This window comes from Excalfactoria chinensis, chromosome 9 (genome assembly GCF_039878825.1).
Source record: "Excalfactoria chinensis isolate bCotChi1 chromosome 9, bCotChi1.hap2, whole genome shotgun sequence".
Taxonomy (NCBI): domain Eukaryota; kingdom Metazoa; phylum Chordata; class Aves; order Galliformes; family Phasianidae; genus Excalfactoria; species Excalfactoria chinensis.
The window spans coordinates 19181015-19208884 of NC_092833.1; the positions used below are offsets into that span (position 1 = coordinate 19181015).

General features: G+C 54.1%; 2 protein-coding genes across 12 annotated transcripts in view; both read right to left on the bottom strand.

Annotated features, from left to right (window-relative positions):
* Positions 1-742: 742 nt before the first annotated feature.
* Positions 743-4245, bottom strand: P2RY1 (purinergic receptor P2Y1). 3 transcript variants are annotated; one of them, XM_072344312.1, is made up of 2 exons: positions 4159-4245; positions 743-3413 (listed from the first exon to the last, which is right to left on the bottom strand). In XM_072344312.1, the coding sequence occupies exon 2, from the start codon at positions 3343-3345 to the stop codon at positions 2257-2259; it is 1089 nt and encodes a 362-aa protein (XP_072200413.1). In that variant the 5' UTR covers positions 3346-3413; positions 4159-4245; the 3' UTR covers positions 743-2256. The 3 variants fall into 3 exon arrangements, with proteins under 3 accessions (XP_072200413.1, XP_072200412.1, XP_072200411.1); XM_072344311.1 differs by lacking the exon at positions 4159-4245 and adding an exon at positions 3610-3796; XM_072344310.1 differs by lacking the exon at positions 4159-4245 and adding an exon at positions 3606-3795.
* An 8912-nt stretch (positions 4246-13157) lies between these two features.
* MBNL1 (muscleblind like splicing regulator 1) overlaps positions 13158-27870 on the bottom strand; it is a 44234-nt gene continuing 29521 nt past the window's right edge. For 3 of the 9 annotated variants that reach the window (XM_072343929.1, XM_072343928.1, XM_072343930.1), the window contains exons 5-11: positions 26199-26456; positions 25259-25312; positions 24198-24351; positions 20809-20844; positions 20019-20113; positions 17459-17533; positions 13158-16483 (exon numbers count right to left, since the gene is read on the bottom strand). In XM_072343929.1, coding sequence (XP_072200030.1) covers positions 17477-17533; positions 20019-20113; positions 20809-20844; positions 24198-24351; positions 25259-25312; positions 26199-26456 — 654 coding nt within the window. In that variant the 3' untranslated portion in view covers positions 13158-16483; positions 17459-17476. The remainder of the gene's footprint in view (positions 16484-17458; positions 17534-20018; positions 20114-20808; positions 20845-24197; positions 24352-25258; positions 25313-26198; positions 26457-27870) is intronic. The other 6 variants (XM_072343933.1, XM_072343934.1, XM_072343938.1 and 3 more) reach the window with 6 other exon arrangements.

The window sequence follows — 27870 nt, forward strand, 5'->3', positions numbered from 1 at the left end:
GCTCCAATGGTGGGGCTCAGACCATTGCTGCAGTGCAGGGCCTGAGGTGCTCAGTGAGATCTGCTCACAGTTCATGGCCATCATCTCATCACCTTTGTGTGGGATGGGTTCAGAATGAAAAATAGGAATGTTCAGCTGGAAGGGATCTGCTGATCCTTCCCCAGTGCCAGGCAGCCCTTCAATGAGGTCTAAGAGAGGTGCAGCCAGGCTCCACCCCTTCCAGCCTCACCACTGAATTGCCTTCACCTGTGCTGCCAGGGATGACCGGTCCTTTCCCCAGGTGCTCCATCAGTGGTTCAAACTGGGACTCAGCAGTTCCCATACAGAGGTGTGACATGGAATCCTGATGCATGGAATCCTATTTGTAGCCAAAGGTGGGCACAGAGCAGTGAGGGGAGTTGAGCTCTCAGCTGGCATTGCAGTGAGATGAGGGGTGGAGGCAGCACTGCCCATTGCCATCAGTGCTTGCCCAGCCCCACACTGCAGCACTCGCTCCTCGTGAACCACAGTCATTCCCTGTTGGTATGAGCAGGCTGTGCTGTTCAGCAGTGTTTGTCAGTAGGGATTCATTAGCAATTGACCCCTGGTTGGGGTCTTTTTCCTCTCTGTATTCTTTGCCTTATGGTGCTAAATGAGTTTGTAAAGCCGCTACAAGAAGCTGCACTTCCTGAGCAGCATTTAATTTATCAATGGGCAATCCATGAGCTGAAGTTATCTCTGGGTTACATATAAGAGTGAGAAGTCAGGGTGGAATTGAGTTTATTATAAAGATGCTCTGTCAGAAGACACGGTATTACAGTGACTTAAACATGCTGCCAAATTTCCCACTAACGCCCAATTCTGATATGAACACAGAACCACACTTTACAGACTCGACACTTAGTCTCCTAATAAATAAGTTCAATAAATAGGGATTCTGCAGACTGAGCTGTGTGTCCGAGCAGAAGCTGCTGCACATTGTTGGGCAGTAAGCAGGGCTGCTCCTGCTCCTTACTGACCGCTCGAGTCTGAGCAGCAGAGAGCCGCATCACTCTTACCGTGAAGAGCAGAGGAACGAGGATGTGCTGCAGTCACCCCCAGCACCACACAGAACCCAATTCTGCACACTGAATCTATAACGTAAAGCATGCTTTCATAATGTTTTAGCACAATATTTTCAAACACGTTTCTTAAAAACATGAAAGCATCCAGGCCGCCCATGGAGGAGTTCAGCCGCGCTCCGACCGCTCTCGCGTTACACAACACTCAACTAATTTTAGATGACCTATTCCGTGTTGGGAGAAGGTACACCCCGAGCAGTGGGTTTAGCCTGTGCTATCTCACAACGTCTTGCTAATGCAGTGATTTGTCACAAAACAAGAGATCGGTTCCCTCCCAACTACTCAGAAGTAGCACACCAGCCGTGTACCTATTTTCATTTTGATGACGTTTTTCTTGGGAAGCCACTCGTGCTGCCGAAGGGCCGCGGCACGGCGGTGTTCCTGCACGCAGCAGGACGCAGGCAGCTCAAGTAACGCAGCCCCACTCGTCTGGGAGGAGTCGTTTCCAGCACGCGCTCCTGGCGCTGCACCGTGCGAACCGCAGTTAGACCCCAGCAGCGCGGCCCGGCCAGCACGGCGCTGACGGCCGCACCTGCGTGTGCCAGGCGGTGCCGCCCCGCCTGCAGAGCGACCCGTGCCCCCTGCCCGCTGTCCCGGCCGCCCCCCGCAGCATCCCATGTGCGCGGCAGTCGGCACGGCTCTGCGACGCCGGCGTTCCGTGCCAGCGCTGCCAAAGCGCCGAGCGATCGCCGAGGCCGGGAAGGAGAGGCAGCGTTCAGCCTGCAGAGCCGGCACGCCGTGAGCCGCTACCAAAGGGGCAGCTCCGGGGGCCGTGCTGAGCTCCTCGTCTGCATTTCCTGTTTGCAAGGGAGGCCGGCGAAGATCCTTTCGGAGTGTGGGAGCCTGAGCCATTAAAACAGAAGCACTTTGATTGCTCTCTTCCTTTAGGGGATTTGCTTCATTTTACTTTATCTGACACAAGTCAGAAAGAAATGAGAACATTGTAAGGAGCAGCAAAGCTGAATTCTGACATGTTATTCTCCGCTAAGATTAAAATTCTTTCACATACTGTGTTAAGCTTTTTCTAATCTTAGAAAAAGTGCCTTTATCTAAAATGAAAGGGGCCGGGCAGATCATCCTGACACAAGCACAGTGCTGTCCGGCTCTGCCAGGGTGCAGGGCTACTGCAAACCGTCCCCACACCTTTTGCATCCATTCACAAGCTGGTGTCCCCGTTCTGCTTGTACTCTGCCAAAATATTGAGTGTCATCTCCTCGCTCTTGGACTGCACGTTGGGCTCGCTCCTCCGGGATGACTTGCGGGTGGCCCTGGAGAGCCGTCGGCGGAAGGTGTCCCCGGCCAGGAAGTAGAGGATGGGGTCAACACAGCTGTTGAGGCTGGCCAGCCCCCGCGTCACCTGGTAGGTGGCGTACACCTTGTCGTTGAAGGCACACATCTGCGGGGTCTGGAAATCCAGCCTGGCCCTCAGGTTCAGGGTCTTCATCACGTGGAAGGGGAGGTAGGAGACGGCGAAGACCGTCAAGACGATGATGACCAGGTAGATGGACTTCCTCCGCAGAGGAGAGTTGTCCAGGTCCTTGTAGATCAGAGCTTTCACGATCATCCCGTAGCAGCCGAGGATGACGATGAAGGGGATGCAGAACATGAACACCGTGGTGCACATGCTGTACACGAAGTAGCTCCGCAGGTACTCGTCGGCCGTGGTGTCGTAGCACGTGATGGTTTTGTTCCTCCTCACCCCCGTCCCTGAGTAGAAGAGGATGGGCGCGATGACGGCCACCACCAGGGCCCACACCAGCGAGCTGACATACACGGCGTTCTTCTTCTTCAGCCTCCCCAGCGACTTCAGCGGGTGCACGACGCCCGTGTACCTGTGCACGCTGATGCACGTGAGGAACAGAATGCTGCCATAGAGGTTCACGTGGAAAATGAACCTCTGCAGCTTGCACATGACATCCCCGAAGATCCAGTCGGTTTTGTTGAAGTAGTAGAAGATGAGGGCGGGCAGCGTGAGGACATACAGGAAGTCGGCCAGCGCCAGGTTGAACATGTACACCGAAATGCCGCTCCACGGCCGCATGTGGAAGACGAACATCCAGATGGCCACGCTGTTGCCCAAGAACCCGGTGATGAAGACAAGGATGTAGACGGTGGGCAGGTAGTAGAACTGGAAGCCCGTTTTGGTCAGGGAGCACTTGGTGGTGGCGTTCCCCGCGGCCCAGCCGCCGGCCAGCAGCTCGGGCTGCGTCCCGTTCAGAGCAGCAGAGATGAGGGCTTCGGTCATGATCCTCCCGGCGAGCTCACATCGGCCTGAGGCGAAGCGGCGAAGGCTCTACGGGAATAGCAACGCATCTGGAAAGGGAGAATAAAGCAGGGGAGTCGGGCGGGAAGGCGAGCGGAGCCGCGCAGCCCGGCACGCCGCGCAACGGCCCGCCGCCCTCCGCGGAGAGCAGCGCGGGGTGGGAGCGGTGCGGGGCACCCGGCGGCGGACGGCCGCTCCGCCCGCGCCGAGCTCTTCCACCCCCCGGCCCCGCGCCGCCCCACCTGCCTCCCTCGCCGCGCTCCGCTCCGCGCTCTCCCCTCCGCTCCCCGGCGACGCGAGGAGGCGTCCCGCCCGCAGCTGTGCCCATGGCGGGGCCGCGACTCCATCCGCCGCCTCACGGCCCCGCGCCACGGGAGGGAGGCAGCGCCCGAGCCGGGCGGGGAGCGGCGCAGGGGGCGGCCCCGGGCAGCGCTCGGCCCAGGGGCGCGCCGCCCCGCACCGCCCCGCACCGCCCCGTCGGGAGGTGCTCCCGGCCCCGCGCCGCCCCGCCTGCGGCCCCCAGCCCCGCCGCGTGCCCGCCCCGCGAGCTCAGCTGCTCCCCCCCGGTGGGTTCGGCCCCCCCGAGCCCCCCACACGCCCCGCGGTGCGCGCCCGGCTCCGCGCGTCGGTGTTCCTCGTCGTGGCGATGCTCGTTCCGCCGCTCCGTGCCATCTCTCCTCGTTCGCCTCGGATTCAGACGCGCGCCGGGAGAGACGCGAGCCGGTCGGAGCGGCTCTGGGCTTAAAGCCTCGTCTCAGACTGAGCGTTATTAGTGCCTCATGCATATGGATTCACCCCTCAAACTTCGGAGTCTGGCTCAATTACAGGAACGCTCCGTCGAGATGAACCGGGCCACCAGCTGCGCCCGGCGCTGTGCGGGAGGAGGGGAGGGGGGGGAGGGACCGTCCGCCCGGCGCTGCCACTTCGAAGCAACGTCTGGAATTCTGTCCTAATGAGAGCTTTCCTCCTCGTATACCCATCTTTCTGTAACTGCACGTTCGCTGCATTTTTAGAAGAAAATTCTTCTAAACTTTAACATGAAAGGAAGAGAAAGACGAGGCGCGGTGCGGGGAGGTGCGGGGCGGTGCCCTCGGCCGCAGCCTCGGTCCGGGAGCCCCGGCACAGCGCTGTACGAGCCGCGTCCTGCTGCGGGCAGCCGGGGCCTCTCCTGGACACAGACGGGGCTCGTGAAAGGACACTGAAACGGGAAGCACCGCTGCCGGCAAACAAGCCGCGCTCCGGGCACCGCCCGCTCCCCACGGAGTGCCGGCAGCGCGGAGAGGTGGCCCTCGGTGTGACGCTCAGGTGGGCCCACGTGGGCAGTCGGGGATGGATGCGAAGATGTAAGCAAGAGGACTGAGGAAGCGCGGCCGGACCGAATCCGTTCCCGGCACCGATCGGCCTTCGGCTCCGAGGGCCGCGTGCCGCTGCGAGGACCCCCCGCCGCTGTGCGCTGGGCGGAGTTCTCGAGGCGTCCGTCCCCGCTCCGCGCCTCCCAGTGCTTCCATCTCCCTATTGCTTTTTGTAGGGCGGACGCGGCATCGCGATGCTGCTGCCAGCACTGCGCCCTCGAGTGCCCCGTGCCCGCCTCACCCCGCTGCCCCGCGAGGAACGCGGAGCGCTGCCGGACAGCAGCTGCCACTCCGAGCACCGAGACGTTCCCTTTCACGCAGAGTTTAAGCCCTTTTCACGCAGTTCAGGTCCCCGGCGTTCTTTCCTCCTTCCTCCGGTGGTCCCACGCTCTGCTTCAAAGTTTTCACCTTCCGGCTGCAGCACTGCAACGGTTAAAGGCCCGGCGCTTCCACCAGAGAAGAACGAGGCATATTTTTTAGCAGCCATGCTGTTACATGACTTCATCTGCAGGCAGCAAATTAACGTCTTCCTGCTTGTGCCACTGATCTGTTCTTATTTTGGAGCTCAACCATCCAACATGTTCCACTTGCACCTTTCCTCCGTGCTCCGGCACATGCTGCTGGGAGCCGTTTCCCACCGCTGCGGTGAGGCTGAGCCCTTTGCAGCTCTGCATCCCAGCTTCCCTCCTGCACGCGCTGGGCTTTATGATGCCGGCTTCCATTAAACCTAATGTTTTGTTCTTTTAACAGCTGATTTAACTCCAAGGGATGATACATCCCTAATGAGAAATGAAGACCCACTGGAGAACACACAGAAATTCCCAGCCAGGCCGATGAGCACCGCAGCCGTGTGTGGGTGTGCAGGGGTGGCTCGGGATGGCTGCGGGGCCACAGCCTGCAGGGAAATGGTGCAGAGCTCTGTATGTTGGGGTGCCAGGGGGATGAGTGGGCCTGAGCTCATGCCTGGGATCTGGGCATGATCATCACAGCAGCTGCTGGTGGTGAAGGTGTGGGCACATCTCTGGGTATAGGCGTGTGTGTGCAGAAATGTGCAGGCTCGGCAAAGTCTGGCTTAACGGATGTGGGTAAACTCCATGCAAGAGGTGAAAGGCTTATTTGTGTCTGTTTAAAAAGGCTTAACAACAGGCTGTTAGCAATGGCTGTTCATCGCAGTTCTCACTATCTGCCAGCATCATTTTTCTTGCTGAGAGTGCCCAGGCTTGGCCGTGATGTGGGAGCAATGCTTTTGGGAAACATGAGTGCAAGCAGAAAGGTGTGCAAAGAGCTGCTCCATGCTAAGGATGAGCAATGAGTGAGTTCTGCCTCCTGCCTGCACCCTGTGGGCTGGGGCTGATCAGGGCCCCCCTGCACCGCATGCCCCTGTGTGCAGGAAGCCAGGGATGTCAGCGTGGGGCTGATAAGGGCTGTGGGGTGTCTGTAGCAGATAGGGTCTGCGCTGCTGCCGGGAAGCAGCTTGGCTGCCTCCTGCCCACGTGCTGCAGCAGAGCAGAGCCTGGTGGTGTCTCCGGGGTTGGCTGCTGTGTACGGCCATCCGTGGGGGGTCAGTGCCCCCAGCCCAGGGGACACCCCGTGCACTGCTCTGCCCTGTCCCATCTGGTGGGAGCAGTGCTGCCATGTGCGTGTTGTAACCGAGCTGACATTTGGATCTTGGCAATGCAAGCCATTGGTGGGCTGGGGCTGGTAGCAGCAATTAGGGTATAGAGTACAGCCCCATAATCTATAGATTACAATTTTATGGTCAGCAATGGGTAACACGAGAACTTGGAGTGCATAGTCCATACTGCACAATACCCAGCGTGACTGTCACGCATTCCCAGACAGACAAACTGTGTCTTTTCTTCTCCCTCTCTGATGAAAACTTCCTCATACCATAAACCAAAGGGTAACTGAACTGCAGCTTGGAGTGCCTTCTGAATTCCAGAGCACGCGAGTGGCTCCCGCCTGCCGTGCTGCACAGAGGAAGTGGCCTCGTGGTCCCAGCCGAGCAGCCACACTTCATGGTCTAAAGATACCAGCGAGTACCAGAGAACTGCTCTCATTTCACCACAGGGCACTGCCCATACTGCCATTCTAAATGGAATTTCCATTCTCCATAGATAAGCCATTTGGTTTGGCTACTGGCAGAGGAGGACAATCCCAGCCAGGTTTCAGAGGATGCTCACATTTCCCCAACAGCCAGGAAGGCACAAGAGCAGGCACTGCATAGGGAGGGAGCCAAGCCTTGAGACCCGCTGCCTCGCACACCCAAAGTGCCCTGCTGCGATGTGGGTGGGCACTGCCTGGGGTCTGCAGAGCCTGGATGGGGGGTGAGGGCTGTGCCAGGCAGAGTCTGAGCTGCTTGGACTGGGGGGCTCTTGGGGATCAACCTTTGCTTCCAGGGCTGGAGCCCCAGCAGCCTGGTGCAGAGACTGCTCTGAAAATACACTGGAAAACACAATTGGAATTATCAACTCTTTTTGTAATCTCTAGATTTTATCTGCGAGAAGTTAAAGAAGGAAAATTACCTCTGTTAATGTTCAAACATGAGCGGGTACGTTTGCTGTTATACAAACCTCTTAAAGTTATTAATGATTGATTTTAATGTCTTGCACTTAGTGGGGGCAGATCTGGCTCAGCGCAGAACGGCTGGCAGGAGGGACACACTGCCTCGGCCAGGGGCTCCCCATCCATTAATGTCAGATGCTCAGAGGGGCTCCTCCAGCCCCAGAGCCCCCTCCCCATACTGGGACCCCCAGCAGTTGTGTCACCGCACTATGCCACCCATCTTCACTGACTCCAGGCCTGCTAAACACGAGTAATGCAAGAGGTTGGTTCCCCGTGGCCGCATGGTTTACAGGAAGCGATCGGGATGTGGCAGAGCAGTAAATACAAATTGCTTTCATCTCGTGCCATGCTCCAGTGCAATCCCATCCCAGTGCAACCCCATCCTAGTGCGCAGCTTCAGGAGAGTGGCTGTGATGTGCTGGTGGTGCTGGGGGCAGGAGGACATTCCTCACACAGCTCTGCAGCTGCTGTGGCCCTCAGGGGTCATGGGGGGACACGCAGAGAGGGGCAGAACCCCACAGTGTGGGCTGACAGGGCCCTGAGGGGTGCGGGTGGGACAGCAGCTGTGCAGTGGGACAGGGGAAGGGCTCTGCTCCCTCCACTCCGTGTGCGGTGCCTTTCCCCAGTGCTCCCCTGGACACACCGTGGGCTGCTGTGTGCTCGCAGGGGTGTTGGCCCAGCACCAGCCCACAACACCCCACTGCCACTTCAGGTTCCACTGCAAGACCTGCTCTCTGAGCTGTGCCTCTGTGTTTTCAGACCTTCCCCAAGCACTGTTTCCCTCTGTACAGCTTCTGCTTCATTATTCTGATTGAATCAAGCTGTAGCTGAGGCAGAGGGCAGACTTTCTGGCTAATGGCAGACCGTGACTTGTTTGTACTTCTTGTTATAGATTTTTCCTAATTACCAGCAATTCTCAGAGCCAGCTGAAAAAGGCAGCGAGCAGCCAGTGGGACGTGAACCTCACTGCATCTCCTGCAGCTACAGAAAAAGCGCTGCACTCACAGGGCTGCACGCAGTGGAGGCAGAGGGGCTGGCTGCTCTTCAACAGGCACCCACCGCAGCCCCTCCTGCTCCCATCGCTGCCTGGGAAAGATGGGTTCTTCCACCCTGCGGTCCCACTGGGGAACCCACACAGGTTTGGGGTGAGCAGCAGGAGCATGGGGGCTGTGTGGGACCGGGGCTGCATTGGGGGCTCTCATTTTTGCAGAGCAGTGCAGGATGCAGAGCGCAGTGATGGGGCAGCACTCGTGGCATTCCCTGTGGCACACAACAGTGCTGCAGTGACCTGCATGGGGTGGCTGAGCATTCTCACCCATGCTTCACTGCAGAGCAGATACAGAGTGTGACGTGAGGGAAGGAATCCAACAGCCCTCCATGTGCCAAGCGCATGCTGCTGGCCGTGGCTATTAGCCTGCTGCTTGTGCACGTCGCCCCATGCTGCGCTGAGAGCTGTGCAGCCACGTGCTTTGGTTTCCTCCCTGCAAACCATGCTGGGGCTTCTGCTGCCAGCTCCTTCCTGCAGCACTGCAGGGCGAGGTGGGCCCCATCCTGACCACAGCCTGCACGAACCAGCAGCACTGAGCAGGGCAGACAGCAGTGCACGCTGTGCTGGGTGCTGCCACACCACTGTGGTACTGCTCTCCTCCACCTGCTCTACATGGAGGAATGCTGCAGCAGGAGGTCCTTCCAGGCAGCTCCCCTGCATGGTGTCCCCGTGCAGCTCCCAGGTGTGCACGGCTCAGTCTGCACACGGCTGCAGCCAGGGGGAAGTGAGTGCAGGCAGGCCTGAGGGGAAGGAAAGCAATTCTTACCCTTGAGAAGTCCCAGTTGGCTCCCAAGGGATGACGGAAGGAGTCCACGATGGTCCCAACTTTTGAACCTTCAGCTGTTCCTGCACAGCCTTTGTTTACATTTAATAACTTTTTATTTAGCGATGTTCTTTCCCACACAGTTTGCCGCTCAGCAGAAGCAGCTGCTGTGCATGAAGAGCTCTGCAAACAGCACTGTGCCTGCTGGGTGAGCTGAGCTCCTGACCCAGCACACACTCTGCAGTATGAATGGCGTTTTCCTGCTGGGATCCCTCACTGGGGGCAGAGATGGAGCAAAGGAGCAGCACCGCCCTGGGGCTCCACACAGCCCTGAGCCAGCTCTGCTGTGCTGTGGGGAATGGTGGCATTCTGAAATGAGTGGCAGATGTCTGGCTCTCACATTTGTCATTCCATAGTTGGAGTCAAAATGTTCGTGTTTTCACACTGCGTGGTGTTAAAACTGAGATGCCGGAACATGGCAGCTCCTCAGGATGCAGACAGCATTTCTCTGTAAAATGCTCCCCTGCATATGGAAGGAAGTATGGATATCCCATCATGGATGTGACCCGAGGCTGTGGGCAAAGCCAGCAGGCCCTGGCATCCCCAGCACCCAGAGCTGAGAACCACACCGTGTGCCTCATCTCCAGACTGGTCCTGGCTCAATAAGAGAGCCCTGTTGGCAGCAGTAGTGCTGCAGGGATGGGGCTGAGGAACACAGCAGGGCAGCTCGGCGTGGGGCTGTGGGTCTGTGCTTTGGTCATGGGGCTGCTGTGGGGACCTGGCACCCCAGAGAGGGCCCCCCAGCCTGGCCCCCGGCGCTGAGCAGCTCATTGGGTCAGTAGCTCATTTTGCCATCAGCCGCACACCTGCAGCCTCTGTATCTCAGCACGCACCTTAAGAGGCAACACGTACTTACCACAGAGCCCCACATGCTTCACACATGGTCTGTTTTTAATCACAGCCCCGTGGTGCATGGGGACCTCAGGGCACACTGTTGTGTTCACACAACCCACACAGAGGTCAGAGCACGGCCTGCCCTGCTGGGATGTGGCAGCACCTGCACACAGAGGTGCTGAGGGGCCCCTGCAGTGCTGTGGGGCTCAGGCTCATAGCCCTGCACAGCAGAGCACGGCCCCGCACACAGCCCCTGGTGCTGCCTGTGACACGTGTGCCCGCAGCACACAGCCCTGGCCAGGCACGCCGCTCCGACATGCAGAGACATGAAAGTGTTGACACATTTCTTCCTGTTCCCATTTCAAACCAAACTACGAGTGGTGCTGCTGGAAAATCACGTGCCTCATTTCACAGATTTCTCTGCAGAGCGAGCGCTCGCCTCAGAAGGGCAACACGTTGGGGATGGGAATTAGTAAATACTCGGATTGGTGAGGGGCTGTCACAGCACGCCTGAACCAGCTGCCAAATTCTTCATTGAGTCCTGCCCGTCTGAGCTGTGAGTCGGTGCCCCTCGGAAAGCAGGAGACCTCAGCGTGGCTCACACAGCAGTGGATGCCCGTGCTGCTGGGGGAGGACTGAGAAAGAAACCGCAGCACAGTGGCCATTCACCCGGAGGGGACTTCGGGCTGCAGCGCTGCAGAGCTCTGCTGGGACAGAGAGGACAGGGCCGTGCTGTGCCCCCAGGCTGGTGGGGGCTGCGGGCAGCTCTGTGCCTTCACCTCTGTGCACGGGGCACTGCCGTGTCCGTGTCTGAAGGCAGGAAGAAGCGTGCGTGCACAGAACGGCAGCAGGGCTGGGCTTGGCCGTGCTGAAGGCAGAGCGAGGGCTGGATTCCTGCGAAGGGAAACAGATTGGGAAACAGAAGATTGCCCAACGCGCCCACCGGTGACTCACGGAGCTCAAACCCGCACGCTCGCTCCCAGTGGCACGCGCTGCTCAAGGCGCACAGCTGCCCGTATCCGGCAGCCAGACCCACACCTCGCTCTTCACACGAGGCCCCGTCAGTGCCCGGCTTTGGGCAGGCTCAGGGGGAGCGGAGCTGTGGGCACGGGCAATGGGAGCGGGACAAAGCAGTGCCACGGCCGCACCGAGCTCCCACCCTGAGGCACCATCAGTGCCGCTGCGTTTATCGCCAGGCGCTGGAGGCCAATGTCCTGTTTGCCAACCGCCCGGCTCCGTCTGCAGCGGCCCCTCCAAAGGACAACAACCAGGTCCTGGGTGCTGGGTGCAAAGGTCAGCCGCCAGAAGAGCACCACTGACCTGAGGGGAGGCAGAGGGGGAGGGATGGAAGCCTAGAAAATAACTTCAGGGCGACTGTGAAAGGGTTTTATTTGCAGCTCAGAGTGCATTGTGCTTCTTCCGTGGAAATGAGGCCGCTGAGGCATGTTGGGCTGGGGCTGGGGCTGGGGAGCGGGGAGCCAGGGAAGGGGTGGGGACAAAAATCTTAAAGCCCAGAAGTGGAAGGCTGAAAAAAAAGCAGGAGTCAAAAAAAGATGGAGAGGCTAAAAAGGAGTGGGAAACTGGAACAAAAGTGGGGGCTGAGGAAAGAAGTGAAGAGCAAAAAATCAAAGGGTTGGCCAAAAGAGCGTGAGCTGCAGCCAAGAGGGGCGGCCCAGTGCCACATGCAGGCAAATGGCAGACTGGGACCTGGAAAGCCCGGGCCCATCTCTGAGCACATGTCAGGGCTGGGGGTGCAATTTAAACCCCTTCCACACAGCCGTGCCCGGAGCCCCAGCAGCCGCGCAGCACAGCAGGCAAATGGCACAGACCAGAAGTGTCTCTTTGGTCGGTGTTGGCACAGACCCCAGTGCCCAGCCTCGCTGCCGAAGCAGTGCAGCACCGCACTGTGGCCTCCTTCCAGGCAGGGTAAGCCAGAACGTTAAAGCCAAGTTCCAGAACTTTCTTGAGAAACAGACAGGACTGGGGCCGCTCCCCTCCAGGCACCCAGCGGGGTCTGCATGGAGCGGTGGGGGCTGTGGGACAGCAGCGTGTCCCGCCCGGCGCCCGTGGGATGGGCACACGAAGGCGGCACTTTGAGCTCGGCACTTACGGACCGAGCGGACTCCAAACACAAAACCTCCCCACGTTCCGTTACTGAGCCGGAGCCGCTCAGTACGTAACGTGTCAGCGCTCCTGCGGTTGGCAGCGCCCGGCCCAGCACAGCTCTCGGCTCCGGGGCCGCACCGGCCTCGCCCAGAGAGCGCCCCGTGGGGGAGCAGCACTCCGTGCAGCGCAGTGCACGCACCGCGGGGACAGCACCGTGGGCGCAGGCACCGCACAGCCCCGGCCGCTCTGCTGCAGGGTGTGCTGCAAGCAGGGGGAGCGAGGGCGGCAGGGATGCGGCAATGGAGCCACGCGGGGAGCGGCGCAGCAGCTCCACCTGCAGACACACAGCGCTCCCCTTGCAGCGCAGCCTGCTTGAGGCCCGGCCCGCCGCTCCCCGCAGTGAGCGCGATGCGGCTCGTGCAGCTCGGATCTCGGGGACGCAGCGGCTCTCAGCGGCTGATGCCGGTTTTTATCCAGCACTGTGAGAGCTCCGTACCGAGCAGCGCATATCGGGAGGAGCAGGGCCCGGGGCTGGCACAGCTCCGCATTCCCTCCAACCCCCCCCCAGGACCCCATGGCACAGGACCCAGCACCCGTAATAGTCAGGATGCAGCAGCACACCCTGTGAGCTGCCCCTGATGGAGCAGGGACAAGCAGAGCCCTGTGGAGGTGTCCGGGCTCAGCAGAGCAGCACTGCACAGAGCGGGGCCCCTCGGGCAGCTCTGGTGGGGCTGTGGGCTTCCAGGAGGGACTCCCCGTCAGGTGAGCACCGGGAGGTTTTGCTCTGCAGATGGAACGGTCCCCGAAGCACGCCGAGCTGCCGCAGGGCACAAAGCCCGGCGCTGACCTCAGCAGGGCACCCCCTGGGTCAGGCCGGCTCTCTGCAGCGTTCTCCCCTGGCGAGTGCTGGGGAAGGAAAGCGAAGCCCGGGGGCACCTCAGGCTTCTTCCCCCGCAGGTAAAGGGCGTCCCCTCAGACGCACAAATACGGAAAGCTGCGTGTGGAAGGGAACGGCGCAAACGTCGAACCTGGTATCAAAAAGCGTAATTAAGAAAGAGAACTTTTATTAGGGCAATTTCACTTTATTTTTCCATACAGCAAGGTCAACTATAGCAGTAATAATAAAATAAGCATAAAAACAAATTGCAGCCCAGGACAGAGTACATAATTTGGAGCAACTACAAGCAAAAGTAAGTCTGTGATTACATAATAGTAAAACCAAGCACGCCTGTCCTTTCAGCAGATGAAAGTGGCGGGGTTGCAATAAGTGCAGCCTACCCCTCGTTGTGCCTGAGCACCGGAGGGAGGTCAGGAACGGCCCCGCCGCCTTTTCTTTCCAGCTTTGGCATTGACGACCACGAGGTTCATCGAGTGCTTCCCATTAAAACTGTAAGATTTCGCATCTTTGTGTGTTGTTTTTTGTTTTCACCTGCTAAAAGAACAGGGCCGCTACAGCAATAGAAAAGAATCACGTAACAACTACAGCTACGGAGCGCTGTTCGGTTTGCCTGTTCATGATTCGACTCTTTGTGGAAGTCAGTATCGGCTTTGCAGAACCTTGGTTGTGAACAAGAAACCACTGAGGTGGTCCGGAACTGGTCCGAGCAGTGTATACCTTTAATAGAGCTCTGATACTTGACACATGCAGTAGTTTTTGAGTAATGTACGCAGTACTGGATCCATGGGTTCACCTCGATGGTCTGAAGTACCTGCTTGGGTTTTGGTTTTTTTTTTTTTTGCTTTTTTAAAATTTTTTTAATTTTTTTTTTTAAATTTTTTTTTATTATTTTTTTTGCTTTTTCTTTCCTTTTTTCATCATGGATTTCAGGCAGATCTGAACCAGTGGAGCTTCTGTCAGTCATGAGATCTCGGAAGGATGGCATCTCTTTCCAGCTGAAAAAATCCTGGCAAACTACAAGCTGTCCACATAAAGCAAAGCAACTTTTTCGAAGGGGTATGGAGTGCGAACTCTGTGCCACTTTTGCAAGCAATTTTGTTCAGCCTGTCATTTTATTAGCCTTAACAAAACTCCTTGTAATTATAGACATTTTTATTCAAAATAAGATCTTACTATTATACAGGTTTCTCTCTTTTTTTTTTTTTTTGACTATATACAGAAGTGCAAAAAGTCAACCTTCTCCTGGAACGTTCCCACGTGCCCAACTGCAGCATCATCAACCCTCACGAGTTTGCACACGCACGCTCTAATTCCCACTACGTAAACTTTGAGTATTTGGATCACCAACAGAAAGTCCCTCCATCTCTCGATTATGCAGCTTATTTATAACAAGGCCTGATATTCAGGGATCTCAAAAAATATTTAAACAATATTTTAAACATTTGAAATGGATACAGTAGAAAATAAATTTTACTCTAATATCTAGGAACTAGATTTTCTCATAATAACTAATTACAAACAAAATAAATCATCAAAATATTACTCAATTGTCTGCCAGGATCGTTGCCATAGCAACAACTTAACTCCTTACTTAGCAATGATTATATAATTATAAGATATCCATATAAAAGATCTTTGTTCTTTAAATGAGAACTAGACAAGAACTAACGATGACTGACATTCTTACATTGTCGTATTAAATCGGCAAAACAGAAATCACTTTGTCAACAAGAATACGGACGCTGGGATGGCGCTACACGGAAACCCGAGACTGAGTTACGTGATGAAGACAACGGCTCTCTCCTACCCCAGAAAAGCCATCGTGCGGCTCCAACAGAACACGACCCCGGGACTGAAAGGGAACTCAGCTGGGAAGAGGAAACGAAAACGACCCACTAAATGTAAGAAATAAGAGCTACGCCTTTAACGAGAAAAAAAAAAGAAGTAATGTTCTATAATGTCGAGTAACTACGATAACATGTGAAGTCACCTATACTTTCTTAACACGATTGAAATTACATTGGTATGGGTTGTAACCCGTAATGTAATAATCTAAGGCTTTAATAGATGTACAGTACAATCAGTAAAATCAACACGTCACTCTTATACTATAAAGCATCTCTCTCAAGCATAAAAACTCGCCGTAAACTCGGAAGTATGGAAGGTTCTAGAACCGAACCCACGCTTCTTCCACCCCCTGTGCTGCCAGTGTCCTGGCCCCCACGTCAGCACTTTGCTGAACAGAGCAAAAATACCCTTTACGAGCTGCAACATCCAAACCACAAAGAGGAATTCCTTTGGATGAATCCGTTCTTAAAACTTGAATGCACATCTATCTTTTTTTGTTTTTATTATTATTTTGTAAAGGCTTTCTAAGGCTATAAGCAGTTAATCTGAACAACAAAAAAAAAATCACATATAAAACTCACCCGAGTATTGAACCCACCCGATTCCTACGCTAATTAACATCTCCGTGTTGCCACGTTTTGGTTTGTCGTGCATCTGACCCAGTGCTTCTGCCGCCTTCGTTTAGAGTCACCAGTGAAGGCGCGACTGTGCGAAGGGAAGGCGCAGCCCGTCTGCAGAGCGTTTAGAGTCCTTTGACTTCTGACAGAGGCTATACAGAGAAGCAGAAGAAGTTCCTCAGACATTTGTCACCACGTCTCAGAAATGGCTTTTCCCTTTCCGGCGCGCCGCAGCACAGCAAGCGCCATTTCTGAGACGGCTTTGGTTTGGAAACAGAACGGTGCCCTTTGACTGATCGGTACGAGCAAGGTAAGCGAAAACGTGGTTCTGAAAATAACACTGCAAAATAACACTCTGGTCTGACGTACAGTCTATGGCACTTCATGAGAATCCTTAACAACGTGGTACTTAAAGCCATCGACGCGCTTTAAAACAGACACGGTTGTGGTTTTGCTTGGCACATTCATCTCTGTCAGATACCTCTCTTACCGCTTCTTACAATCTATTACATTAAAAATATTACTCTTAAACAAAAATTACTGTGCATGCACGCTCTCATCTATAATGGCAATTTTAAATACAAGGTGCACCTTTGTTATTTGTAAACCTTGAAAGAAATAAACTTACTTTAAAAAATTATATCTTGGTCTACAGACGTACCAATACATAATAGATTTATGGTTACATCATAGTCTGTCTTTTCAAGGTGACGTACATGGTCATGTAGGAAACAGATTGCATACGCGAACCCGAGCGCGCACGCACACTCCTGTGCTAGAAAAGATAGACGATGTTGTAGTTCTTAGACAAGAAGATCACCTCAGCACAAATATCAATTAAATGTACAAAGTATATAGGCAACAGTGTGCAGTGGACTTCCAAGTTCTCGTTAATCTCCTTAACATGCAATGTGTGGATGTCTTACTGCTGAGGGGGTTCCGAGTGTGGCTTGACGGTATATACATTATGGCTAATGAACTTGTCCTTCCTCAACCCAAACACACTGTCCTTTTCTCCTCAGTGATGATCTGGAACGGAAAGAAGAGCGCCGTTATCCCCGCGGCCAGACGAGGGAGCAGCCAGCGAGCACACAGCACAGCAGGGCGCTCTGCCCGCCACGAGGCTCCTCTGCTGCACTCGTGGCCATAAGCACAGTGTGGCAGCAGCTGCCCTGCTGGGACCGGGCCCTTCAGTGGCAAACACTGCAGAAACAGAGCACGGGAGGGAGAAGGATAACACAAACAGCAGGGAACCCAGAGGCGACATGATGCTGATGGCCTGAACTCACAGCATGCAAATTACCGACAGTTTGGAAACTACAATTTGCTCAGAGGAACACACAGTAGGGGATAACCTCTCCATCTCAGGCACGCTGACCTCAGGCTGTGCAGGAAAAAAGGCGTGCTGCCACACACTGCCCATGGGCACAGCTCCGGCAACGCAACGTGAGCAGCAGCCAGGTACCTGGCACGACGGCCCTGCTGCACCACCTGGCCAGAGCAACACCGCACAGTGCCCCGCTGCCTGACAGGCTCTGCCTGACAGCAGCTGGGCTGCAGCTCAGTGACTAACCCTGCGCTTGGTGACTAACCCAGCCCTGCAATTGGTGACTAACCCTGCCTTTCCAAACGTGGAGATTTAAAATTACTTCTTTCTAATGAGAGCTTGGCACGACTCCTTCACCTAGAGCCGGTGTCATCACCCTTTACACACAGGAAGCAAACCTCTAATCACAGCGACTCTGAATTTGCTATTCGAAAGTATATCCACATGCAGTGCTCTCCCACACACACTTATCCCTGACGCCAGGCCAGCACATGGGCTGGCAGGGCACTGCTAACTACGGGCTCTCCCTTAGCAGAACAGCAGCAGTGGGAGCTCAGCCTCCTCCCTCATATCTCAGTAGTTTTCTATGAAAGGAAACAGAAACATTGTCCCCCCTGCAAAAGACAAATTAAGCACGCGTAAGAAAAACTGCAAGCAACAACACATTGGAAACTTACTGTTTGATGACAAAATGTCTACATCTGTGTAACATACTTGTGGCTAGTCAGATGTTCGGCAGATATTATGGGTATCTATAGGCAAAAAAAATGTAAACAATGAGTAACACGTGCCACGAGCCAACCCGGAGACGCAGTATTTTGCTATAGAACATAACAGTCTGGAAAAGTGAGCATCAGCTGTGAGTTGGTGGATTTTACATTGTAACTACAAGTTAAAGTCAACTGAAGTGCTACAATAGCAACTAAAAATGGGGAAACATTGTGTTAAGTACTACTGACAAATACAAACAAGTATTATTGGTCGTTGAGGAAATAACAGAAGTTAAAATCTACAAAAGTCATGCAGTGCGGTAATTGAAATAGCCCTTTTTGTTGGCCTACACAAAATTTGGTGCTTTCAGTGCATCATTTAAAATGACAAATCCCACACTGGCCTTGTTTCAGTCCGATTTTGTGAAGTGCTCCTGCCTTCTGTGTCCCTGGGGCCAGCCGGGGCTGGGGGACAACATAGCATGGAGCACAGCTGGGAGTCCTTGGCAGCCACTGGGTGCCACAGGCCTGGCTCCAGAGCTGGGACTGCCCCAAGCAGCAGAACGCTTCTCAAAATCTCCATGTGCACAGACAGAATTCACTACGTGGCTTCTTAAGTGTCCCATCAACTCATTTTCCTCTCTTCTTCAAAACAACGTGAAGATGCCAGAGGGCTACAAGCAGTACGGGTGTGAGAATGTACACCCTGCTCCCAGCAGCTCCGTCCTCTGTGAGGACTAATGCACGCAGGACCAGAGGAACTGTGGTTACACAGAGGAAAAGGAGGTCCTGCTGGATGGAGCAAATAGATTTGTTCACGTGCAGAAAGACGTGCTTGGGCACAGCACACAAAACAGCTCCACACGGCCACAGACAGCTGCTGCACTTGAAAAGACTCCTTCCTAATGGGCACAAACATTGGTCTATTAAAGCAAGCAGGAAAGACAATGAAGAGGACTTCTCTTAGCCAAACCGGCACTAGGTCTCAGTGCTGTTTCCTCCGCCCCTCTTCCCTCTCCTCCCCTACCAGCGTCACACAGCTCCACCGCACTGCTAACTTGCACAGAAATGCCTCGAGGGTAAGGAATTGTCTCGTACCATTTTCCTACTGCTGCAGGCAGGCTGGAGCACCCAGCTGCGGAGAGCATCGGGGCGGTGCTGGCGGGACATGGCAGGGACCTCCAACACCAGTCAGTGAAGATGAAGGGCCAGATCTGAAGACTTTGGCATGCATGCACATTGCATCGTGTGGCAGTAAATCACTTTAGCATTGCTCACATGGTATATACATATATTCATTATATATGTATATATGGAGGTTTGGCTGCAGTACTTTACTAAGTGTGTTATGAGGCTCCAGGGAGGATTTGCATGAAATGATCCATTTCTACAACGGAAAGCTTCCCTGTGACCTGTCTGGGAAAACGCGTGGCAATTTGGACAAAGACCATCTTAAAACTGATGATGACTCTCTGTGGTTTGACTTGTTCCCTTTGCTCTAGCAGAGAACCTAAGGACACATCCTTCAATTAACTGCGCAGTGCTGTCCATTGTGGCACTGAGATGCTTCGGTGACACGTAAGCAGAGGCAGCTGTAGCTCTAGGCTGGCCCTCACCAACACCCAGCAGTTCTCATACTGGTTTGCACCCAGGACATGGAAGGGCACCTCTGAGCCCTCGCTAAGTGGCCCCAGCACCACAGCACAGGTAGGGGCACTGCAGGGCATCGGGGAGCCTGCCTCACAAACTGACCTCCACCACCAGGATCAACACCCATACAGAACCACACCTGCAAGACATTATGGGCAATGCTCATCCCCACCACGGGCCCTCTCTGGGGCTCTCCTGGCAGAATTTCTGGTTGCTCATTCACTAAAACACTGTTCTTTTTTTTTTTCTCCAAACACACATCTAAACATGGGAACAACTGGGGTCACTGGGAAATAAAGTCAGATCTTACTGGGCACTGTATTAACAAAAGTTTGACTAGTGCGGAAAGTAATTGGCCCTTGCCTAGCAGAATCACAAGTAGAAACAAAGGCCTAAATCCTGCTTCTGCGTGGCCCAGCCACAGATGTCTTTGTTTTGCTTTTGGAAGAGCTGAGGAGAATCAGAACATGGCCAGACTGCTAAGCTCAGAGTTACAGCCCTGATCCTGCCATCCCTCTGCACAAAAGCTGTACTGATCTGAGTGGAGTTCTGCACAAAGAGGAACCGTAGGCTTCACAGAAATAGAGATAAGTAATGGGTTCCTTGTATTATCCCTTTCTCTTTGCATCTCTGAGAGCAGAAATAAGCAGCACGGCCCATAAATGTTGAGACTGAGTCAGAAACTCCATTATCGATTATTTTTAGCATCAGAAATGGAACTGCAGCACCTTTGGAGCATGGATAAAAGCTTATTAAGCTGTGCCGCAGATCTTACAGAGAATGTGTAGGCCAACAAGAGGCATAATCAAAACCCCCATGCTCATTAAAGCACTGATTTCAAGATGTCTGTAAGGAACAAAGCTGTAAATTAGCAAACCTGGTTGGCTGTGGCTGTTGCAGCGAAGGGAACACTTGTGGCAGATGTTGTTGCTGCAGACACAGTGGCTGGCGTAGCACCGTGCACCATGGGAACTTTCGGAAGGAAAATCATATAAGCAAACATACAGAAGAGTGTAGCAGTATGGGAACCAGAGCGACATGTGGTAGGATCATTGAGCATGGTATTTATCACAGCAAAAAGCCCGAGACGTCATTGGCAGCGCGTGACATGCAACCACAGTGCAAAGCAGGACAACATGCCGGGGAGAGAGAGGGGAGGGAAATGAAAGAGAAAAAAAGGGGAAATGCTTGTTACCATCAAATTGAGAAATCGACACAAACAAGCTTCATCATTTCAGTACGAAAATCAACAGAAGAATTTTAAAATGCCCTTACACTTACATGTGTTTGTCTTTAAAAATTTCAGCCCGAATATTTACTAAAAACAGAAATTAACCTTGTCGAAGGACAGTACACTTCTATGTCACTATAGCAAGACACAGTCTTTATTTAAAACGAGATAGTTTCTAAACACTGGAACTCATAGTCCAATCAAAATCCACCAAGGAACAATGTGCAATTCAAACAAGTGCTATACGGGACCGACAACATCTACGTGTCTGTGTCAATTAAATAAAACCATTGCATTTAATTGACAGGTGTTAGTGCAGGAGGCTGGGGGGATGGATTGGCACAGGAGCTACAAGTTACGATCTAGCAGTGGATTTTGAGGGTCCGTGAGCTGCACCACAGGTTTAAGATAATCAAGAAACAAAGCTGGCACCTACCAACACTTGTAGCGGGTGTCATGCACAATATTGAGCCTGCCCATCATGCATTGCAACAGGAAGGTGGATTTGGAAAGGGAAAAGAATTAAAACAACCCATCACACGTGTCATTAGAAAATTCCATTTGAACAAAGAAGAAAAATTGTTATTATGGGAACAGTGGCACGTAACCGTCAGCACAATCAAACCACACACAGCACAGTGATCCATCAGAACTGGCCTTCAGAAAGGGAGAAGTGGGCTGAGCCGGGTGTGGGGCTGAACTGGGGGCTGGGACTAAGCTGGGGAACGGGGCTGAGCCAGGTGTGGGGCTGAGCTGGCTGCAGGGCTGTGCTCACCTCTGCGACTGGAGCACCAGCACTGCTACGAGGGCATCCTGCAGCTGAACCTCACTGCTGTCCTACATCTGCCTGTTGACACAAGTGCTGCACTGCTCTCTAACTGGATTTCCTCAGATACAGCAAAGACTCAACTGCAATTGCACCTGCCCGCAGTAGCCCAGGTCCACATGGTGGGCAGCACTCCTGGGGCCCTGCAGCTCTCCTTGGGCTGTGCAGAAACGCCAGGTGACAGCAATTAATTGATGCGGCAGAAACTAAGATAAGTCCTGAAATCCAGGAACTGCAATGGAGACGGAGCTGTCGGTGGTGCAGTGCTGCTTTGGTGTTCTGCGGAGCTGTGGGCACAGGGCACTGCTCTGCAAAGGACCTGGGTTGTATTGGGGCACACACGGCTTCAGAAGCATTAAAGTAAGCAGGAAAAGAGTCAGTCAACAGCACTTCTGCCAGGGACAAGGTGATCCCCTATGACCACTGTGTCTGTAGGGCTACAAAGAAAAGGGATCTATTTCTGTGTAATGGAAAAAATGAAAAACATAAAGAAAGGTTAAAAGAAGAGTATCTTTCCTGACTTCCCCCTGCGTGAATCACTGCTGATGTCAATGGGACCGCTTAATAGATTAAAGAATGGGACATTTGGCCATGAAGAACAAACATGAGTAGAACTGTATCCTCAGTTGTTTCTGACACCCAGGTGTTAATGGGGATTTACAGAAGAACCTTCTGAGTCCTGCCTCTCCAAAGAAGAGCCCTATTCATAAGGCAGTGCACGCTTTATTATATCTGGAACATTAGATCACTCCGTGCATAATTAGGCCTACATGCTAAAAACACGTTAGATTTTTGTAATGACTCTCTGCAATGTCGCTGTGAAGCTTTTCAGCTCAGAACTGCAGCCTGAGTTATCATCATTAGCATTATAACTAGTGCTAGTGCTTATAACTAGGCCTGAATCGCAGCAGATGAACTTGAGGCAGAGACGAAAATCCTAACTAGGGAGCAATGATGTGCAAATATGAAGACACAATGCTGTATGGCCCTCTTACCAGCAATAAAAACCATTTTTGCCGTGACCTTAATATCCATCTTGACTTCAGAAGCTCTGACTAATGAGAACACATGAATAATAGATGCCCAGTCACAGACATCCCAAGCTGCTCAGCACAAGGCAGAGCGTTAATGCAAGGACGTGCCAGTAACTGACAATCCCACTGGGACGTGTCCCTTCACAGCACCAGCACACCTGTCCAGCCAAGTGACTGCAGACACCCGGCGCTTTCCTCCCTCACACATGGAAAACTCTGTGCCTCCACGGCCCTGAGGAGCTCCACAGAGCGTTGCCCAGCACCCGTAGGGCAGCAGCAGTGCAGCAGCTGAGCCCCTGGGAGCAGCCCACACAAAGGTGCCTCCCTGCAGGGACTTCTGCTCTAAGAGCCCTCCTGTGTGCAGTGAGAGTGCACAGGCCAGGATCAGCTGTACAGCCAGCTCAACTCAGCTCACCTCAGAGAGCCAGTGCCATCAGCGCTCCTCCCTGTGCTGCAGTGCCTCCAGCCAGCAGCCCAGAGGACAGGCCTGGAGACACCAAGCCCCCAGGGAGCAGGCCCTGTGACAATGGCTCCCCTGTGCTGGCACTGACGATCCCTCACTGCCCTGACCTTAATCCTGGGCATCCACTACACCTGAGTGGCCAACGCAGTTCAAATGAAGCACCAAGAACTGCTCTGCAAGCTCCTGTGGGTTCCATGGCAGGTTAGCTAAGTAAGAAGGCAGGCTGTGCCAATGAGGTCTGGTATAAATTATAGCCTGAGGTTCTAAGTTTAAAGGGCACAATTCAGAGCAGTTTCAGTACTTCCAGAAACCAGCCAACCCCCCTTAATGGAAGTGGGAAACCTCTGCAGATAACTACATCAGCCACTCTTCACAGAACAAACTTGTGACTTTAACATCTGCAGGACGGGCTGTGATTGCTCACGCATTTGGTCTGTGCTTTAGAACACGGTCTAGAGGCCTGGCCTAATGTCTGCTCAGTCAAAGCCTCTCCACTGACCCCACGAGGCTCCTGCTAATACACACTAGTGGTTGCAATGAATTTTTGGGATCCAAGTAAGTTACTACCATCCACTACATCAAACAAATAATTTCTGCACCATTTAAATCACTATATGCCAAAATTCTACCAAGAAAGAGCAGTAAAAGGCACTGCACCAAATCCCCAGCAATGCACACGCTGAAAATGTTTGGGTAAAGACTCAGTAGTTGCATTCTCCTTTCTCCCCTCCCTCAGTTAGCCTGAGTTACAAAGGGCTGTTCTCAGGCTCCTTTCAGTTTTGAGTACATCTTTCGGATGTCCCCAGCTTTCCACCACTTACCTCCTAGACTGACAGCGCTGCTCTAACTTGTGGTTCATGTGGAAAAAACTGACTCGCCTGCATTAAGACAGGCAGAAGCTCACAGAGTGGGCTAAAATATGCTTCTGCATGACGTGCTGTATGCAGAACCACAGCTATATTCAAGCTCTATGTTTTATTTACTTCAAAGGGATCTCTGCTTATGTGTGTAGCACAGGCATCAGTGCTTCAGCAGCTGCACTAGGATGAGTGTAACTGTGGTTGTGCGGGATTAAAACCAAGCGCACCTCACTGCTGCTTAGCTGAACTCAGCCCCAAGGCTCTGGCAGCAGAGGCGTGGATCTTGGCCCTCCAGTTTTGACTCACACCTGCCTCTAAGCACAGGAAAGCTAAGGGGTCACACAGCAAACAGAAACAGATGCAGGAGCTGAAGAGATGTATCATAAAGAAAAGATAATTGAGGGAAAGAGGAACGAGAGAAAAGATTTCCAGTTCTGATTTGGGAGGACAGAGCACAGTGCTGATTCTTATGTTAGAGAGGAAAACACCCACCCAGCCTCCGAAAAGCACCGGGAGGGAAGCAGCCTCCTCACCAGCATCCTCCGCTCGGCACGGCCGCACCGCACTGCGGCACTGCATGGCGGCTGCTGCTGGCCCACAGCTCCCACCCTCCCGCCCCGCCAGGCACGCGGCAGCACTTACCTGGTGGGAGAAAGGCTGTGTGCTGCTGCAGCTGCATGTTGGCGAGAGCTTGCTGGTATTGGAAAATACCAGTATTGAACACTGCGGTGGCACCATTGGTTTTTTCAAGCGCAGGCCTCTTTGGTAATGGGGGAAGTACAGCTTGAGGAATTCCCTGAATGGTGGATGGGCATAAAAATAAAGTCCAGTAAAACAAAACAAAACAAAAAAAAAAGGGTGGGGGTGTGGGATGTGGAAGATGGGAGGGAGACAAAAAGAGAAGAGAGAAAGAAGAAAAATCAGTAGAAGGCAAAAAAAACCAGGCAGCACCATGTTTATCCATGAGCAAGCAAGCAGCGTAGCAGACTTTTAACTACCAAATAAAAGGCGAGGTCAAAGCTTCACAAGGGAGCACTACTTCGGCCTACCATGGCAGCAGTACGGGGAGACGTGTCGGAGCCGCGCGTTATAAGAACTGGAGTAACTATTAGGCTACGGTAAAGCTTCAGGGCTGGGGCGAGGAGCAAGGCTATCGGGCAGGGGGAAGCAGCGCTGAGAGCTCCATGAGGATCAACACGTAGAAGCGATGTTAATCGGCGCGGCCGGCACTACCGGCACTACCCCACTCCCAGCCCCAGCGCCTGCCTGGCATGCAGAGCTCGCCGCATGCCGGCACCCCCGGCCACCTCCACGCCGCAGCGCCGCCAAGCCATGCCAACGCGCCCTGCACCGGGCCCGGCCCTCGCGGCTCCCGGGAGTGGGACGGGAATGGGACTGGGATGGGACAGCAAGAGGAAGGATAGGAGGGGGATGGGAGGGGATGGGATGGGGGTTGGAGGGAAGGGGATGAGAGGGACGGGATGGGATAGAAATTGGGATGGGATGGGGATGGATGGGATGGGAGGGCAGGGGGCGGCAGGGCCTGCACAGGCTGAGGTTGCCATGGGGCCTGGTCCCACCGCCCCCACACCCACCAGGCAGGGAGGGAGGGATCCGGGAGCTTTTGGATTCTGCACGTTAACCCCCAACTCGACTCTACAATACAGCTACATGCCAAGCTAAAAGGTGAAAGGTCATAGTACCAGGTCAAAGGTTGCCTCGAGGGGTCGCTTCAGTGATTTGACAGCCGACTGAGTCTTAATTAGCAGGCAGCGAGCACATGATGGCAATGGCCAGTGGGGTCAAGCGCATTAACATAAACAGCAAGCAGAGGTGCATCATGGGGGCAGCAGTGCATTTGGGTAGGTGAGAAAAAACAAATAAAAACAAATCACCGGATGCCGTGTACAACGGTAACAAGACTAGGCATGCACATCGGGCCTGGGGCAGCGGGGGGTGGTGGGACGGGGGGCTCTCAGAGCCAGCCCCCACGTGCCCCACACCACGCCCCGGCTCCCTGCGCCCTCCCTGCACTCACACATATGGATGGCGTGGCCAGGGCCTGGTTGGCCAGGGCCTCAATGCTGTCAGGGCCTGTATGGCCATGGCTGGGGCCTGCACGTGGCCAGGGCCTCGGTGCCACCGGGGTCTGCATGTGGCTGGGGACCCCACACCGCAACGGCCACTTGCCAGAGCCAGGCCCTGCACTGTGCTGAACCCGGCGGAGTGCCGGCTCCAGCAGCCTGCCCATGCTGCCTGCTGCAGGAGCACGGTGGCTGTGGCCTCAAGCTACTCTGCCATGCACACAGGCTGGCGGCAGCTCACCGCCATAGGTCTGTCTGTGCCTCGACATAGGTATGCACCTACCCACACACAAACATACAACAGACTCTATATACATGTATGCGCACACACACACATATGCACATGTATATGTACATGTACTCCATACACCAGCAGGCAGAATTAGTGACATACTGTAACAGCCTGAAACTCCGCAAGAGCCGGTCTGGCACCACGTGCTGGGGCAGCTCGCTGTGCCCCCTACCAGCCGGGACCCCGAGCACATCCCAGCAACAGTAGCTAACACTGCTCGCTCCCTCTCGGTGCACTCATACCGTCGGATGCAGCTTCCAAACTCACCATGGCAGCCGCCGTCGCTGCTGCCTGGGCAGCTGCAGCCTGGTTAACCTGGTACTGGGCAGCCTTGATCTTGGCTTGCAGATGTGCTGGAGGGTGGAAGTATTTGCACTTTTCCCGTGAGCATCTCCCTTTGATGTAATCCATGCAGACCGTAACGGTGTTATCGTTGGTGTCGATCATGGCGCTGTCGGCGGGGTGAGCGAACCGGCAGTCGTTCTCGCCCCGGTTGCAGTTCCCGCGCTGGTACTCCCGACACACCTGCAACACCGGGAGGAGAGCTCAGCCTGGCGGCCATCCCACCCTGCCAGCACAGCGCCGGGCTCACCAACAGGAGCGCTTGCGGTGCCAAGAGCCACACACGCAGCAGGCCTTACTTTGGTCCCACTGAGCCCCACTCAGGGCTGGCAGTTGCTTTCAGAAGAAGTTCCCAGAGATCCCCCTCAGCATGGCGGTGCCCAGCAGTGCTGGCTCTCTGCCACCACCCGGCCATCCACAAGGCAGCAGGGCCATGCTGGGCAGGCCCCTGTGCTGTGCTGAGCATGCACAGCACTGCCGGCTCCCCACGGCTGCCATCGGAGTAGCCTGCAGCGACACCACCACACGGGGCTGAGGGGGCTCAGCCCATGGAAGGGAGCAGCAGAGCTGCCACCAGCCTGGCACGGCCACACCATGAGCAGAGCAGCAGAACCATGCCAGGGAAAAAGCCGTGACACTGCCACCACCACGTGGTACCAGCTGGCACCACCACTGACTGCATCCCAGTGCCAGCAGTGCCGGCCCCCCTCACACACCTTGGAAACATTCTGCTTTAGAAAACGGCATGTGTTCTATTCATGGCCAGCTCTTCAGAAACCACAAACAAAAAACGCATCTGTCATCACAGGTTTCAAAAGTTATAGGAAACAGAAAGAAACAAAAGCAAGCAAGTCTTAATAAAAATAAAACCACTTTAGTAGGTGGGATTTCCTTTTAAAAGGGGGTGCCATAAGCCTGGATCAGCAGCACTTCCTCGAGACCCTTGGCTCTGATCCACACAACAAACCAGACTCGGCTGATTACTGCCTCTCCATCCCTGCCAGCATGCTGGCTGCTTTCTAGCCGCTGTGCTACTTCAGGCCCAGCTGCCCATCATCCACAGCTCGGGAACAACAACCCAAGGACAAGCACCCCGCCACGCATGGACCTGCTCGCAGGGAGCACCCTTTCTCCACGGTCATCCCTATTTATAGTCTTTTTTTCCATACGGTGACAAAGGCTGTGGATGTATGTTTGGCAGCAAACACACTGACCCAAGCAAGTCAGTCACCTCCCTTCCTCTTCCATCCCCACCGCCCCACTGCTTGCGGCTCGATGCTCGCAGGGCTGTTGTTGTAGCACACATGGAACAGGCTGGGCACATTCCTCAGCTAGCAAACAACCACTTGCTTACTGGACGACTTTTGTACCGATTGGTTCCTGGCCAGGCCCCAGCTCCCTTCCATTGCCTGTGAATGCCTTCTGAGCTGTAAATCAGGGTCTTTTACCCAAACACAGGCCTCCTAAGTAGACAGAAGTAGATAATTCCATCTGATTATTTGCTAGAAGTCTAGGAAAGACTTTTGCTCTGAAGATAAAAGATGCAACAAACAAGAGCTGGCTGCCTCTGCTCATCTTCTGCACTGGTAATCCACAG